Below are 13,056 nucleotides of genomic sequence, written 5' to 3'. Positions count from 1 at the left end.
ACCATAAATTCTGATCATATCTATATAGTTGGAAATTTAAAATTCAAAACGTAAATATAATGACAATACTATATATGGGAAATCCAATATTATGATAGATTGTGATCATATTTACATGGTTGAAAATTTGAAATTCAAAACATAAATGTAACATGTAACATGTAACATCTCAAACCCAATGTGACATTCTCAAATCTAACATGACATTCTCATATGTTTCTTATCTCAAATCCAATGCCCAAACCACCATGACATTCCCATATGCTTCTCATCCCAAACCCAACGTGACATTCCAACACTGCACCATTGAATTATGAATAATGAAATTTTCTAAATATAATATGTAACATCCTAACTCAACTCATGTATTGAACCACTATTACCCCCAACCCAGAGTAACTTTAATATCGCGTGATATGATTCAATCCACATTCAATTACAAACCTAAATCTCTAGTAACTTTGCGCAATGTACTGTGACATGTATATAAATACTAATTACAACAAAGACACGATATACATTCAAACACATATACAATCAAACAAATACACAAATGTCATTTACTACATGGTGTATGTGGATTAACGTTACACACTAAATGTAACATGCATCGTAACACGATCATCTAGGTCCCAATGTACAATTGTCATCCTACGATGTGATTCATGTTCGACATCCAATTAACAACCAAAACTTAATACCCCTAACCCAACCCATGAACCCATACACACCACCCCACACGAACATATTAAAACGCATCAACCATCACAGTATTAAATACATACATTCAATCAGAACATTGGCCAAAGTGTATATATTAATAAGTGTAATAGATTGTCAATGTCCTATTAAAGATGAACAATCCACACTTCAACAAACAGTAACACACTTCAACAAAAACAAAAACAAGAAACCCTCTTCTCCTCAACCGATTAGAGCCGAAATTTGTCAAAGAAATTAACACGCAACCCTTAAACTTCATCACATCATCAACCATATACATATCTATTTAAGCAATATTTTGAAAATATACTGGAATCTCGCGATCAAGGTGAAAAAAACTCGCAACGTCGTTGTTTATAAATTTGTCGTTCCTAAAAGCCTTCCTAAACATGATATGATGAATGAAAAAATAAGATACAATATGAATACAAATTAGGTGTATAATAGTACACTAATATCATTTATTTATAACTCATAGGACCTTATGGAATACATTCTTATTTAAATAGGATTCCAAACTCTAAAATAATATTCATAGGATTTCACATTAAATAAGACTTTGTTTGGAAGAGTTCTGGAAATGTAGTTCTATCTCTTGATTTGCAAGTAGTGCTTGGTTACAGTTTTTAAAAATTAATTATATATCCACTTTTGAAAACTCTTTCTAAGGAGAAAAATTTAGGCTAACTGGTTGTCTCCCTGGACGTTCGGCCGGTCGTCCTCTGGATGTTCAACCAGTTGACCGGAACAGTGCAAATTTATTTATTTATTTATTTACAATTGGCACTTATTATTTTTTATATTTTAAATAAAAAAAAATCAGAATTTTTTTTAAAAAATTATGAGTTTTGAATAGAATTTTGAGTTGTGTGTTTGGTTATGAGTTGTAAATTTTTGTATCAACTATCATATGTCACATCACAAATTCCTCACTCAATTCAAAACTCTTTCACCAAACAAAATTTTTACATTTAAATCATAATTTCAAAACTCACAAACTAAAAAAAAAAAAAAAAAAAACTCACAAGCTCAAAATACAACTCCGGTTCTCAAATAATATTTAAAAAACTCTACTAAACACTACCTAAGTTTTTCAAATAGGACTTATAAATAATTTTATCTATAAATTATCATATTATTCTTTTTATTTTTTTTACATATATTTTCATAAAAAGTTAAAATATTACTGAAGTAATATATTTTCAAATAAGACCTATGTATAGATTACATACATACGTGACATAGTGAATTTTATTTTTCTACATATTTTTTTTATAAAAATTTAAAATATTGCTAAAATAATATATTTTCAAATGGGACTTAGGCCACGTTTGGCAAGTGCTTGTTTTAGCTTATAAGTCAAAAAGTTACTAAAACTAAAAAGCCTATAATCTATACTAAAAAGTCAAAGATTCAATTTTCTCTCTATTTTTTACACATTTTTTCGTAAAAAATCAAAAATTCATTCCAAACATACTAATTTTTTTATCTCATGTTTTAGCCAAAAAATTATTAAAATGACATGTTCTCAAACGAGCCTTTAGGTAGCACAGTAAAAAGCCAATTTTTTGATTTTTGTGACTTTTTAAAATCATATTACTTCTCTATTTTTTCACATAAAAAAAACCAAAAAAACAAAAAAACAAAAACAAAAACAAAAAATTACTTTTTATCAAATTCCAAAAACATCACTATAAATTACATACATACATACATGACAAACATGGATTTACATATATAAATACACAGACATCCAGATATTTTAGCAATTAATTGTGTAGCGTTCCCTTGATGCTCTCAGCCAATAGTCATAAAATAACCGTTTCAAAAGCTAATTGAGTGCAGAGGAAGATCAGAGAGGATACGTACATAGAGAGAGAGAGAGAGACGTGTGTGTAGCCGATACAAGTCCTCCAAAAGGCTCGAATCGTGTGTGTGTGTGTGTGTGGGGAAGAAAGAGGAGGAGAGGGAAGGTTGGTTGGATGGTAGGAGTTGGTGGTGGTGGGAAGAAGAAGAAGAAGGAGGGAGAGGACGAGGAGGGAATGCGACTGGGAGGAAAGTATGAGATCGGGAGGACATTGGGAGAAGGCAATTTTGGGAAAGTAAAGTACGCTAAGAACCTTGATTCTGGCCACTCATTCGCCCTCAAGATCCTCGACAAGGCCAGAATCCTTCACCTCAATATCACCGATCAGGTTCCCCTCCCCTCCTCTCCCCTCTTTCTTCTTTTGTTTTTATTTTTAACATTCATATTTCTACATACATATACAATACACACAAATTGCAGAGTCATGTTTTTGCCTTTTGGATCGGAGATTGCTCTTGTTTGTTGTTCATCATCAGCATCAACATGACATGATCAACATCTTTTCAAAACTCAACACAAGAAGAGAAACAGAGAGATGAAGATGTTGAGAGATTGGATGAATCATTATTGTCTCTGAAATTTATTATTATACATGGGGGGGGGGGGGACTTGTCTGAGATACTTTTCTCCTCTCTGTCTCTCTGTTTTCATATCTTCTTCCTCTTATTATTATGATCCCCAGCCCAGCCCAGCCCAGCCCAGTTGTCTCCTCCCAATCCCCATCTCATTTTTTCATTGCTCAATATTATATAATTAATAATATACATTACATTACCTCTTCTATCTAACAAATTAAAGGAATTGTGTTGTGGGGGACTGGAATTTGCAGATAAAGAGGGAGATTGGGACATTGAAGCTTCTCAAACATCCAAACGTTGTCAGATTACACGAGGTACCCTACCCTACCCTGCCCTCCACAGTTGAACAGTTAAAAAATAATAATTTATAAATCAGTAGAAAAAAATTATAGACCTTAATAATTAAAATATTACACTTTTTTTTTTTATGATTTCATAATTTTTTTTTTTTTGGCGGTTACAAACTGTGCAGCTATTTTCTTCTCTAAATTTTTTTTTCAAAACTTCCAACTAATTTTTTTTTTTTTTAAATCTTTCAACCAAACGCTAAAAATCATTAAAAGTACAATATGATTTTTTTTTTCCCTCGAAATAATTGTGGTAGATAATTTCGTGCCTGGCACTGGCAGCCATGAAAGTAGGAATCTATTATTTTTACTATTTTTTAAAAGAAATAAATATATATAGATACAACAATAAGGGAAAAGACGCCAGCACCCTAGTGGGTGATGATTGGCCAGATTATTATTTTTTTTATTTTTTTTCTTCAATCAGCAATCCTTACGTGTGTGTGGAGCGGAGGTCTTAGGTCTCTAACAATAATAGAGTTTCAATGATGTGATAAGTGGAAAAAAAAAGGGCAAATTACATATACACCCCTCCAGGTTTGGTTAAATTACAGATACCCCTGAGGTTTCGGAAATTACATCCCGCCCCCTGAGGTTTGTATTTTCATAACAATTTACCCCCTGAGGTTTATATTTCATAACAAATTACCCCCTAATTTCTTATGCAAATATAGCATTCAGGGGGGAATTCGTAATTTCTCAAACCTCAGGGGGTATCTGTAATTTTGCCAAACCTGGAGGGGTGTATATGTAATTTGCCCAAAAAAAAAATATATACGCACATCATATTATTTATGGATCTTATTCTTTGTCATACCACTAAATCTCTTTTTTAAATTTTAATTTAAAAATTTAAAAATATTTTAAAATTAGAGTTTTCAATCTTTATTCTTATAGATATGATGATGAGCCTCTCCCTCTCTCTATTTATTAAGGGGTGGTTTGAGATGATCTAAATAAGTGTAGTTTTTGACTTTTTATAAAATATGAGTTGGGTATGAGTTGAGTTTGAAGTGATGTAGTAGAGAGGTAATGTGACTTAAATAAGATGATGTGACTTAAAACCTTATTTGGCATAACCTATTTTTTAGTTCATCTTTTTATTTTTTTTTGGTTACATCAATCACCCTCTTCTCTTTACTTTTCTACACATTTTTTATAAAAAATCAAAACGTGCACTTATTTATAGCATTCCAAACCACCCCTAAATAGGATAGTAATTTTTTAATTTTTTAACTTTTTTAGGTTATGATAAACAAGGCCTAAATTTCTTTTTATTATTATTTGAGTTTCTACCTTTAATTATTTCCCGTTTTCATTAGACATCACATCACCAATACAAGTAATTAAGTGATATTTATTTGTCAAAAATGTTTTGGAGCTTTAACGTGTGAGTTCTAATAGTTTTAATGTGTATGTGAGACTCATCTGATATGATGTTTTAGCCTTGTTTTTTTTTTTTTTTTTTTGACTTTCCATCTCACTAGAGCTCAATTAGAGCTCTAATTTTAGAGATATGTATCATTGTTAGTTTTGAGTATTTATATTTTGTATAATAGGTAAACTTAATAATAATAATATAATACTAATTGATATGTTAATATGTCCATTAATAATTAATGTATATAGTACTATAGTTTTAGTATAGGCGGAGTGGACCTACCTACGACATAAGACACGACCCTTATTTCTTTTCACCTGTTTTTTCCAACCCAATAGGAGAAAGCTTAAAAAGAAGAAAAGAAAACAAAAAAACATTGGAGACTCTCAATTATTTGTTTCAATTGGGAAATTAGACCAGTAGAATATGATGAAGAAGAACAATAGAGACTAGAAGTGGATTAGGGTCTGAAACTATGAAGGAGAGTATCAAACTTGTTTTTGAGTGGTATCTTTTTGTGTTTTTGTTATCAATTAAAATAAAAATAACCAACGAACTGACAACCCTTATTTTTTTGTTCTTTTATTTTTATGGAATTAACCCATTTGATGTTATATTATTTGTCTGTCTGATAATGGGGGAGAGGGGGGAGGGGTAGGATAAGATAAGATTGGCACAGCTTCAAGCCCACCCCAAATCCACTGGCCCATTCAAATACGCTTCCTCGTTCGTTTGGTTAGTTCCACATAATCAGCCTACAAAATATGAAAATGAAATACCCACGTGGAATACCAGGTCAATGTTTTAGAATATTCTCTCACGGGTCCTGGTCGGTTCATACAACTAATCATCTCTATACCTCCCGCACTGTCAATCTTTAAATAAAAAATAAACAAAAATAGTAATAAAAAAACAATTGTTTAATGCCACCAGATAACTTGAGAGAACAGAGACCAAGGTTTGCTCCCCTGGACTATATATATATATATATATATGACGCAGCCTCTGTTTAATAGACAATTTAATATTCTAATTATTTTGTTATTTTTCTAGTCAGTTAACATGACCCCTTATATTATAAAAAAATTCCTATTTAAATGGAATTGTTATGATTGATTATGCTTTGTGATCATATATATATATATATATATATATATTTTGATGGGTTTGTTAATGATTGTTAGAATATAATATGTAAAGTGTTTAATAATTATGTTTTCTTCTTTCGGCTCTTTTGGCCCCTTTGTAACACTCTCCTCTCTATAAAAGGAGAGGTACCTTCACATTATATACACAACATTCAAGACAATATTCAATACACAATTCTTTCTCTTTCTTTATACATAAATCTTTCATGGTATCAGAGCTAGGTTAACAACCTAATCATTCTGCTTCACCGGCGGGCGGCAGCCTCGCCTTGGCCGCCCGCCGGACCTCTACACATACATTCACTCCGTTGCTGCAAATTATTTGATCTTCTTCTTCTTTTCTCTGTGTCTATCTCTCTACAGTGGTGGTTGTTATGGAGCCAAATTCACCGGAGCTAGAGCTGGACAACCTGAGAGCAATCAAAATACTCGGAAAAGGCGCCATGGGCACTGTATTTCTTGTCCATGACCAGTCCCGTGCCCCCTCTGCCCTCTCCCCCTTCGCCCTCACAGTTGTCGGGCATTGCTCTCTCTACTCCAAGCTCGACGCTGACCGCCGTGCCCGCTGGGAGGTCTCCGTCCTGGCCCGCTTATCCAACCTCCCCACCCTTCTCGGATCCTTCGTGACCCACCGGTTGTTGGGTTGGTCCGTCCCCTACTGCCCCGGCGGCGACCTCACTGTTCTCCGCTACCGTCAGACCGACCACGTCTTCTCTCCTTCAGTCATTCGGTTCTACCTCACTGCGATCGTCTGCGCTCTCGAACACCTCCATAGCATGGGCATCGTGTACCGCGACCTCAAGCCCGAGAACGTTTTGATCCAACCGTCTGGTCACGTGACTCTCAGGGACATCACCCTCTTCTCTCTCGGCTGTTTTGAGTGTTGCAAAATGTCAAGAGATCCACATACACACACAGACCCAGCAAGAGCTCCGACAAAGAGATACACATGCATGACCTCTCTATCTATCACCTTCTCTCTCTCCACAGGGGCAAAACCCAGCTTGCCCATGGCTGCCACTCCAGGTGCCGTCGTTGTCACCGGCGACCAACACCACCGGTAGCCTCATCTCCGAAGCTCTCTCTCTCTCTCTATGCACCGAGCCACCACCGTTACTGCACCGTCGTCGACTGTTGTGAACCACCGTCGGCCACCAAAAAAAAAATTCTCTCTCTGGGCATCTCTCGGAACCACCCACACAGCTCACTCTCTCTGCAACTCTCTAGCTGGGTCTCTCAATCTACAACGCACATGGGTTTCTCTCTCTGTCCTTGAGGGGCCACCCAGTCCACCGACTTCCTCCTTTATTTTATTCATCACCATATCTTCCACCACCTCCCTTTCTTTTTTTTTTTTTTTTTTTTTTCTACACAATATTTTTGAACAAACAAACCCACAAACCATGTGCTGGTTTTACCCAAATCAATGGGCCATCCTACACCCAAATCAATGATTCTTGCATATTTTATTAATCTAATGGCTGGCACCATCATGGGTTGGTTTGAACAAAACCGTGAGCCCCATGCTCACTTTATTTTATTTTATTTTATCTTTCTTTTTTTATTAAAAAAAAAAAAAACAAAAAAAAAACAAAAAAAAAAACAAACAAACAACATCATCCCTTTTCTCTCTCGAGATTTTCTTATTATACATCTCAGTTGGTGAGCATCATCCCTTTGTCTATTCTTTTCTTATTATTATTATTTTTCCACCACAAAAAAAAAAACAAAAACAAAAACAAAAAAAACAACAAACAAAAAAAAAAAAAAAAAAAAAAAAAAAAACACAAAATCCATTCACAACCAACTCGTTTTTCATAATCATTTTTTTTTTTTTTTTTTTTTACCATCTTCACTCTGTGTTGAGCTGTTTTACTCCACTTCTTCACTCCCTTTGTTTCAACCTCAAATAGGTTTCTATCGTCACCCCTATTTGAGTTTGAGGGGGGGTTATACATATATCATGGTGAGCATGGTTACACACCATGCGAACCACCCAAGCCATCCCATGGCGCACTCCCAAAGTCGTCACCTTGGTGCACCACCAAATTCTTTTACAACGGTCCGGCATGACCCCGCAAACTGTCCCGACATTGATTCCGGTCAGCTTCAACATCGGTCCGGCATGACCCCGTAAACTGTCCCGACATTGATTCCGGTCAGCTTCTACAACGGTCCGGCATGACCCCGTAAACTGTCCCGACATTGATTCCGGTCAGCTTCTACAACGGTCCGGCATGACCCCATAAACTGTCCCGACATTGATTCCGGTTAGCTTCTACAACGGTTCGACACGACCATACAGTGTCTTCACCAACGGTCTGACACGACCATATAGTGTCTCCTATCCACTATTATTTGTCAGTCTATTTTCCTGTTTTGTTACTCTCTCCAAACTCAAGTTGGTTGGTTCCTATCCTCCTTGAGTTTGAGGGGGGCTGTTAGAATATAATATGTAAAGTGTTTAATAATTATGTTTTCTTCTTTCGGCTCTTTTGGCCCCTTTGTAACACTCTCCTCTCTATAAAAGGAGAGGTACCTTCACATTATATACACAACATTCAAGACAATATTCAATACACAATTCTTTCTCTTTCTTTATACATAAATCTTTCAATGATGATGATGAATATGTATGTATGTATGTGCGTGCGTAGGTCCTGGCAAGCAAATCCAAGATTTACATGGTCCTAGAATACGTGACGGGTGGTGAATTGTTTGATAGAATTGTAAGTTGAGCTTTTGCTTTTGACCCCATAATAATAATTCCAATAATAATGCTTCAGAAAATCTTTGATTTTGATTTTGTTTATTTTTTAAACACTCTTACGCTGCTGCTGCTGCTCTTGCTCTGGTTGGCTGTCTACAGGCATCGAAAGGGAAACTGTCAGAGTCACGAGGAAGGAAGCTCTTCCAACAGCTAATTGACGGAGTTAGCTACTGTCACAACAAAGGTGTTTACCACCGCGATCTCAAGGTACCCCTCTCCCTTCATTCTTTCTTTCTTTCATTCATCTTCCCCCTCTACTCAAAGACATTTTTAAAATTGTCACATAATTTTAAATTTAAAAAAAAAAAAAAAAGGGCTAATTGAATTGAGTATACAAACATGCCACAATAGCTGCTAATCAGTTTTCAAAATTAATTCATGTTTCTCATTCAACAAATTGTCAAAAAAATTAAATCTAAAATTAAACATGCATATCTAGCGTGTGCACCCGCCTGCCACCCCTGGTATACATACAACCCAAAAATGGAGAACCAATTGCCAACCAAGTTAATACATATACTCAACATTTAGTGACATTTTCTTTGTGAAAAAGGCATGCACTTATTTTTTGTGGATATTTTCTTGCTCAGTCATTCTCTTTTCGAAATGTTAATAATATGCAGCTAGAGAACGTACTTGTTGATGCAAAAGGAAACATAAAGATAACCGACTTTGGCCTCAGTGCATTACCCCAACATTTTAGGGTATGGAAACCACCTATACATGTATCATCTCTCTCTCTATATATATACATGGCATTTTTTGGTGGTTCAGTTCAGTTCAGTTCAGTTAACTCATCATCCCTTCCATTTTCTATCCATTAGGATGACGGGTTACTGCATACAACCTGTGGAAGCCCCAATTATGTTGCCCCAGAGATCCTTGCTAACAGGGGTTATGATGGTGCCACCTCTGATACCTGGTCCTCTGGTGTCATCTTGTATGTCATTCTCACTGGCTATCTCCCTTTTGACGATCGAAATCTCGCTGTTCTCTACCAGAAGGTACACACACCCCTCCTCCTCCTCCTCCTCCTCCTCCTCTAGACTACACTACAGATAATTTCCAACAAAGTGGATAAAAGTTCCGATCTTTTTAATCCTCTCAAGGTGTTTTCAGATTTTCAAGGGAGAAGTTCAAATACCCAAATGGCTGTCCCTGGGAGCACGAAACCTAATAAGGAGGATTCTTGATCCCAACCCTGCTACTCGGATAACAATGGCAGAGATTAAAGCAGACGAATGGTTCAAACAAGACTACATTCCTGCTAATCCTGATGATGATGAAGAAAATGTACACATAGAGGATGAAGCCTTGAGAATGCATGCAGACACAGACGTGGTACGAATGAACTTGAGAGTGATATAACCTTTCCCTTTGTTTTTCAATCCTTGTTTGGCTATTTTTATTTAGTGATTTTGTGCCAAACTCTTATGGTGTAAAGCAGCCATCTGAAGCAAAGAAAAATCCAGATTCACCTACCCTTATCAACGCTTTTCAGCTGATTGGAATGTCCTCATGCCTTGATCTCTCTGGCTTCTTTGAGAAAGAGGTGCCAACCTCAATAACACAACTTGTTAGCTTTGTAATTCATTGTCAATATCCTCGTGCCAGCAAGTTTTATTCCAAAATCTAAACAAAAATTTTGTTTTTGACTTATTTTAGGATGTTTCGGAAAGGAAGATCAGGTTTACATCCAACCGTTCCCCAAAAGAATTGCTCGAGAGGATTGAGGATACCGTAACTCAGATGGGATTTGGGGTCCAGAAAAAAAATGGACAGGTTAGTTTCTTTGAAAGCTGTGGACTTGCATTGCATGCATACATTCCTCTGCATTTTTCCATAGATAACAGAACATTGTATAAGAAATGATCCCCATCCCCTCCACAAACCAGAAAATTTTGATTTTCACAATCCTCGAAGAAAAGAAAAAAATGAGGTTATATCATAAATGTCAATTCCATGCCAGAATCAGATATGCTTTCTTTAAATGCTGGTTTTAAAGAATCAATGAGGCTTGTTTTAAAATGAAAACCATGTCAATTTTGAAGGAAATTTTTCTGAGAATTCAGTAATATTTGGTGTCCATCTTTTTCAGCTTAAGGTGATTCAAGAGCACAAAGGTCAGAGGAGCCCGTGTAGCCTTTCAGTCGCAGCAGAAGTAAGCAAGTTTTATTATTCAAACTAATTGTTATAAGAAATTCTTTTATTTTATGTACTTGGTGGCTACGTTACACGGATTCGGGTGTAGGGTATCAGGTGCTGGTACATATTTAAGGGTCAGACACTTGAAAATTAAAAATTGAGAATGCGTGGATATGGATCTAAATTTGGATATAGGTACGGGGATACGGTAAATAGTTTTTTTTTAAATATATTTATTATATGAAGATAAGTTAAAAAAAGTTAAGGAATAACAGATTTTGTTAAAAAAAATAACAAAAAAAATATAAATAACAAAGAAAAATTATTTTAGACATAAAATAAATTATATTATTTATGATATATTATATTATACAATATTTTATTGGGTGAATAATATTATATATTATTATATTAATGTAATTTATAGTAAATAATATAAATGTAATTAACAAGATGAGAAAGAGAACAGAAAGAAGAGTAGACAAAAAAAGAAGAAGAGAAGTTGACAGAAGGAGAGAGAGAGGGAGATCGAGAGACAAGAGGAGAGGAAGGAGATTGAGAGATGAGAGAGAAGACTGATCGAGGGAGAAGATAGGGAAGGAGATCGAGCATCGAGCGTAAGTCGAAGCCAGCGACCAGAGGGATCGAAGTCAGCGACCAGATCGATGTCTTCACCCTTTCGAACGGTAACTAGGTTCTCTCTTGCTCTCGCCTCTTTCATTTCTTATGCCGTATCTATTTGTAAGTAGCCGTATCTTGGCCGCATCCTACACCCATACCTGTGTCGTGTATTATCGACACGGGTACGTCCGAAAATCCAAAGAGTCCGTGTAACGTAGTTTGGTGGCACTAAAACCTTGTATATATATTCATCATGCTGTCTGTAATTGTGGCAGGTGTTCGAGATAAGTCCATCCCTGTATGTAGTTGAATTAAGAAAATCATACGGAGATTCTACAGTTTATAGACAGGTTCTCTCTGTGTGTGTGTGTGTGTGTGTGTGTGTGAGACACAGGCAGAAAGACATTTCTAACATATGATTCTAACATGGGACGTGCAGTTGTGTAAAAAGTTATCAAATGATCTGGGTGTGTCATCAAGTCAAGAAGAGCTGATGACGATGGAAGTTTGAGCATCAGGAAATGCCCGAGTTAGCAAAACACCAATACAGAGATGAGCCTCACTTGTAAATGTTGTTAATTAAAAACCATAATAAGAAAATGTAAAATCTTCTTTCAATTCTTCGTTACAACATCTTAGAAGTAGATATATTAGTACATGGAAATGTCATGCAGACATATTTCGTTTTCCTCAGTGTCCGAGTTGCACAATCAAGCTACAAAATTACTTGGTTGCCTAACCAAGCCATGTGGCAAATTGAAATGTAATATTTTTGCTGCATCTCAGACAAATACAAGTGTTGGGATATTCAAAATAGACAATTTATTTGTTGGTTCGAGTTGTAAAAGAAGGCGACATGTGCCAAATATTTTTTCCCCCATGGTTCATTAGGGAAATAGCACTGTACGACAAAAAAGAAGAAAAAAAATCACTACAAATAAAAAATCAGTTTATATTTCATTCACATTTTTTTCTTTTGTTTTTTCAAATCCTAAATCCTTAGCCAAATTTATAATCCAAACATAGCCTTACTGAATTATAATACACAATCTGCTCATCCCGAAACTGAACAGTAAGGTATTTATTGACCTGAAACAAGACCCCCCCAAGTGCAACCAGTTGAAAAATAAGATACAAAAGACTACTTGCTTTGATGAAAATGGTAATTAAGTCCTCAGAACATGATTGAATGCCAATAAACCCAACATTTCAACTTAAAATACTCCTGCAAAAGCATAAAAATACAATTGCACCTGAATAAAAGAATTGGATCATATATTTAATTCAGGTGCGTAGCATTGCTTTTTTTTCTAGCACAATTAATCCTTTATACCATTCAATCAATAATAAAAAAACAAACAGGTTCTAAATTTACTGTAGTTTTTATACAGCACGCAAGCAATCAATCTATATCTTCATCAACCAGAAATTATGAAGTACGTCGAGAACACCACCTGTTCATGTGCTCGACCAATG

The 13,056-nt window shown here is 35.5% G+C and overlaps 1 protein-coding gene across 6 annotated transcripts; it reads left to right on the top strand.

The window, feature by feature from the left end:
- Window positions 1–2,405: 2,405 nt before the first annotated feature.
- Window positions 2,406–12,427, top strand: CIPK1 (CBL-interacting protein kinase 1). Of its 6 annotated transcripts, none has more exons than XM_028253495.2 (12): window positions 2,406–2,918; window positions 3,420–3,482; window positions 8,702–8,773; window positions 8,914–9,021; window positions 9,438–9,518; window positions 9,639–9,818; window positions 9,934–10,155; window positions 10,262–10,366; window positions 10,480–10,596; window positions 10,913–10,975; window positions 11,856–11,930; window positions 12,020–12,427. In XM_028253495.2, the coding sequence occupies exons 1-12, from the start codon at window positions 2,706–2,708 to the stop codon at window positions 12,089–12,091; spliced, it is 1,371 nt and encodes a 456-aa protein (XP_028109296.2). In that variant the 5' UTR covers window positions 2,406–2,705; the 3' UTR covers window positions 12,092–12,427. The 6 variants fall into 6 exon arrangements, with proteins under 6 accessions (XP_028109296.2, XP_082732023.1, XP_082732025.1 ...); XM_082875897.1 differs by having other exon boundaries at window positions 10,259–10,366; XM_082875901.1 differs by having other exon boundaries at window positions 2,480–2,918; window positions 3,011–3,482.
- Window positions 12,428–13,056: the final 629 nt, after the last annotated feature.

The sequence above is a fragment of the Camellia sinensis genome, chromosome 6, assembly GCF_055761805.1.
Source record: "Camellia sinensis isolate YWXY chromosome 6, ASM5576180v1, whole genome shotgun sequence".
In the NCBI taxonomy this organism is placed as follows: domain Eukaryota; kingdom Viridiplantae; phylum Streptophyta; class Magnoliopsida; order Ericales; family Theaceae; genus Camellia; species Camellia sinensis.
This window is presented reverse-complemented; position numbering and strand designations above follow the sequence as displayed.

Coding starts and splice junctions, on each gene's coding strand:
- CIPK1 (XM_082875897.1), top strand. CDS start 2,706: ATGGTAGGAGTTGGTGGTGGTGGGAAGAAGAAGAAGAAGGAGGGAGAG. Junction 8,774..8,913: donor GTGAATTGTTTGATAGAATT/GTAAGTTGAGCT, acceptor GGCTGTCTACAG/GCATCGAAAGGGAAACTGTC. Junction 9,022..9,437: donor TTTACCACCGCGATCTCAAG/GTACCCCTCTCC, acceptor AATAATATGCAG/CTAGAGAACGTACTTGTTGA.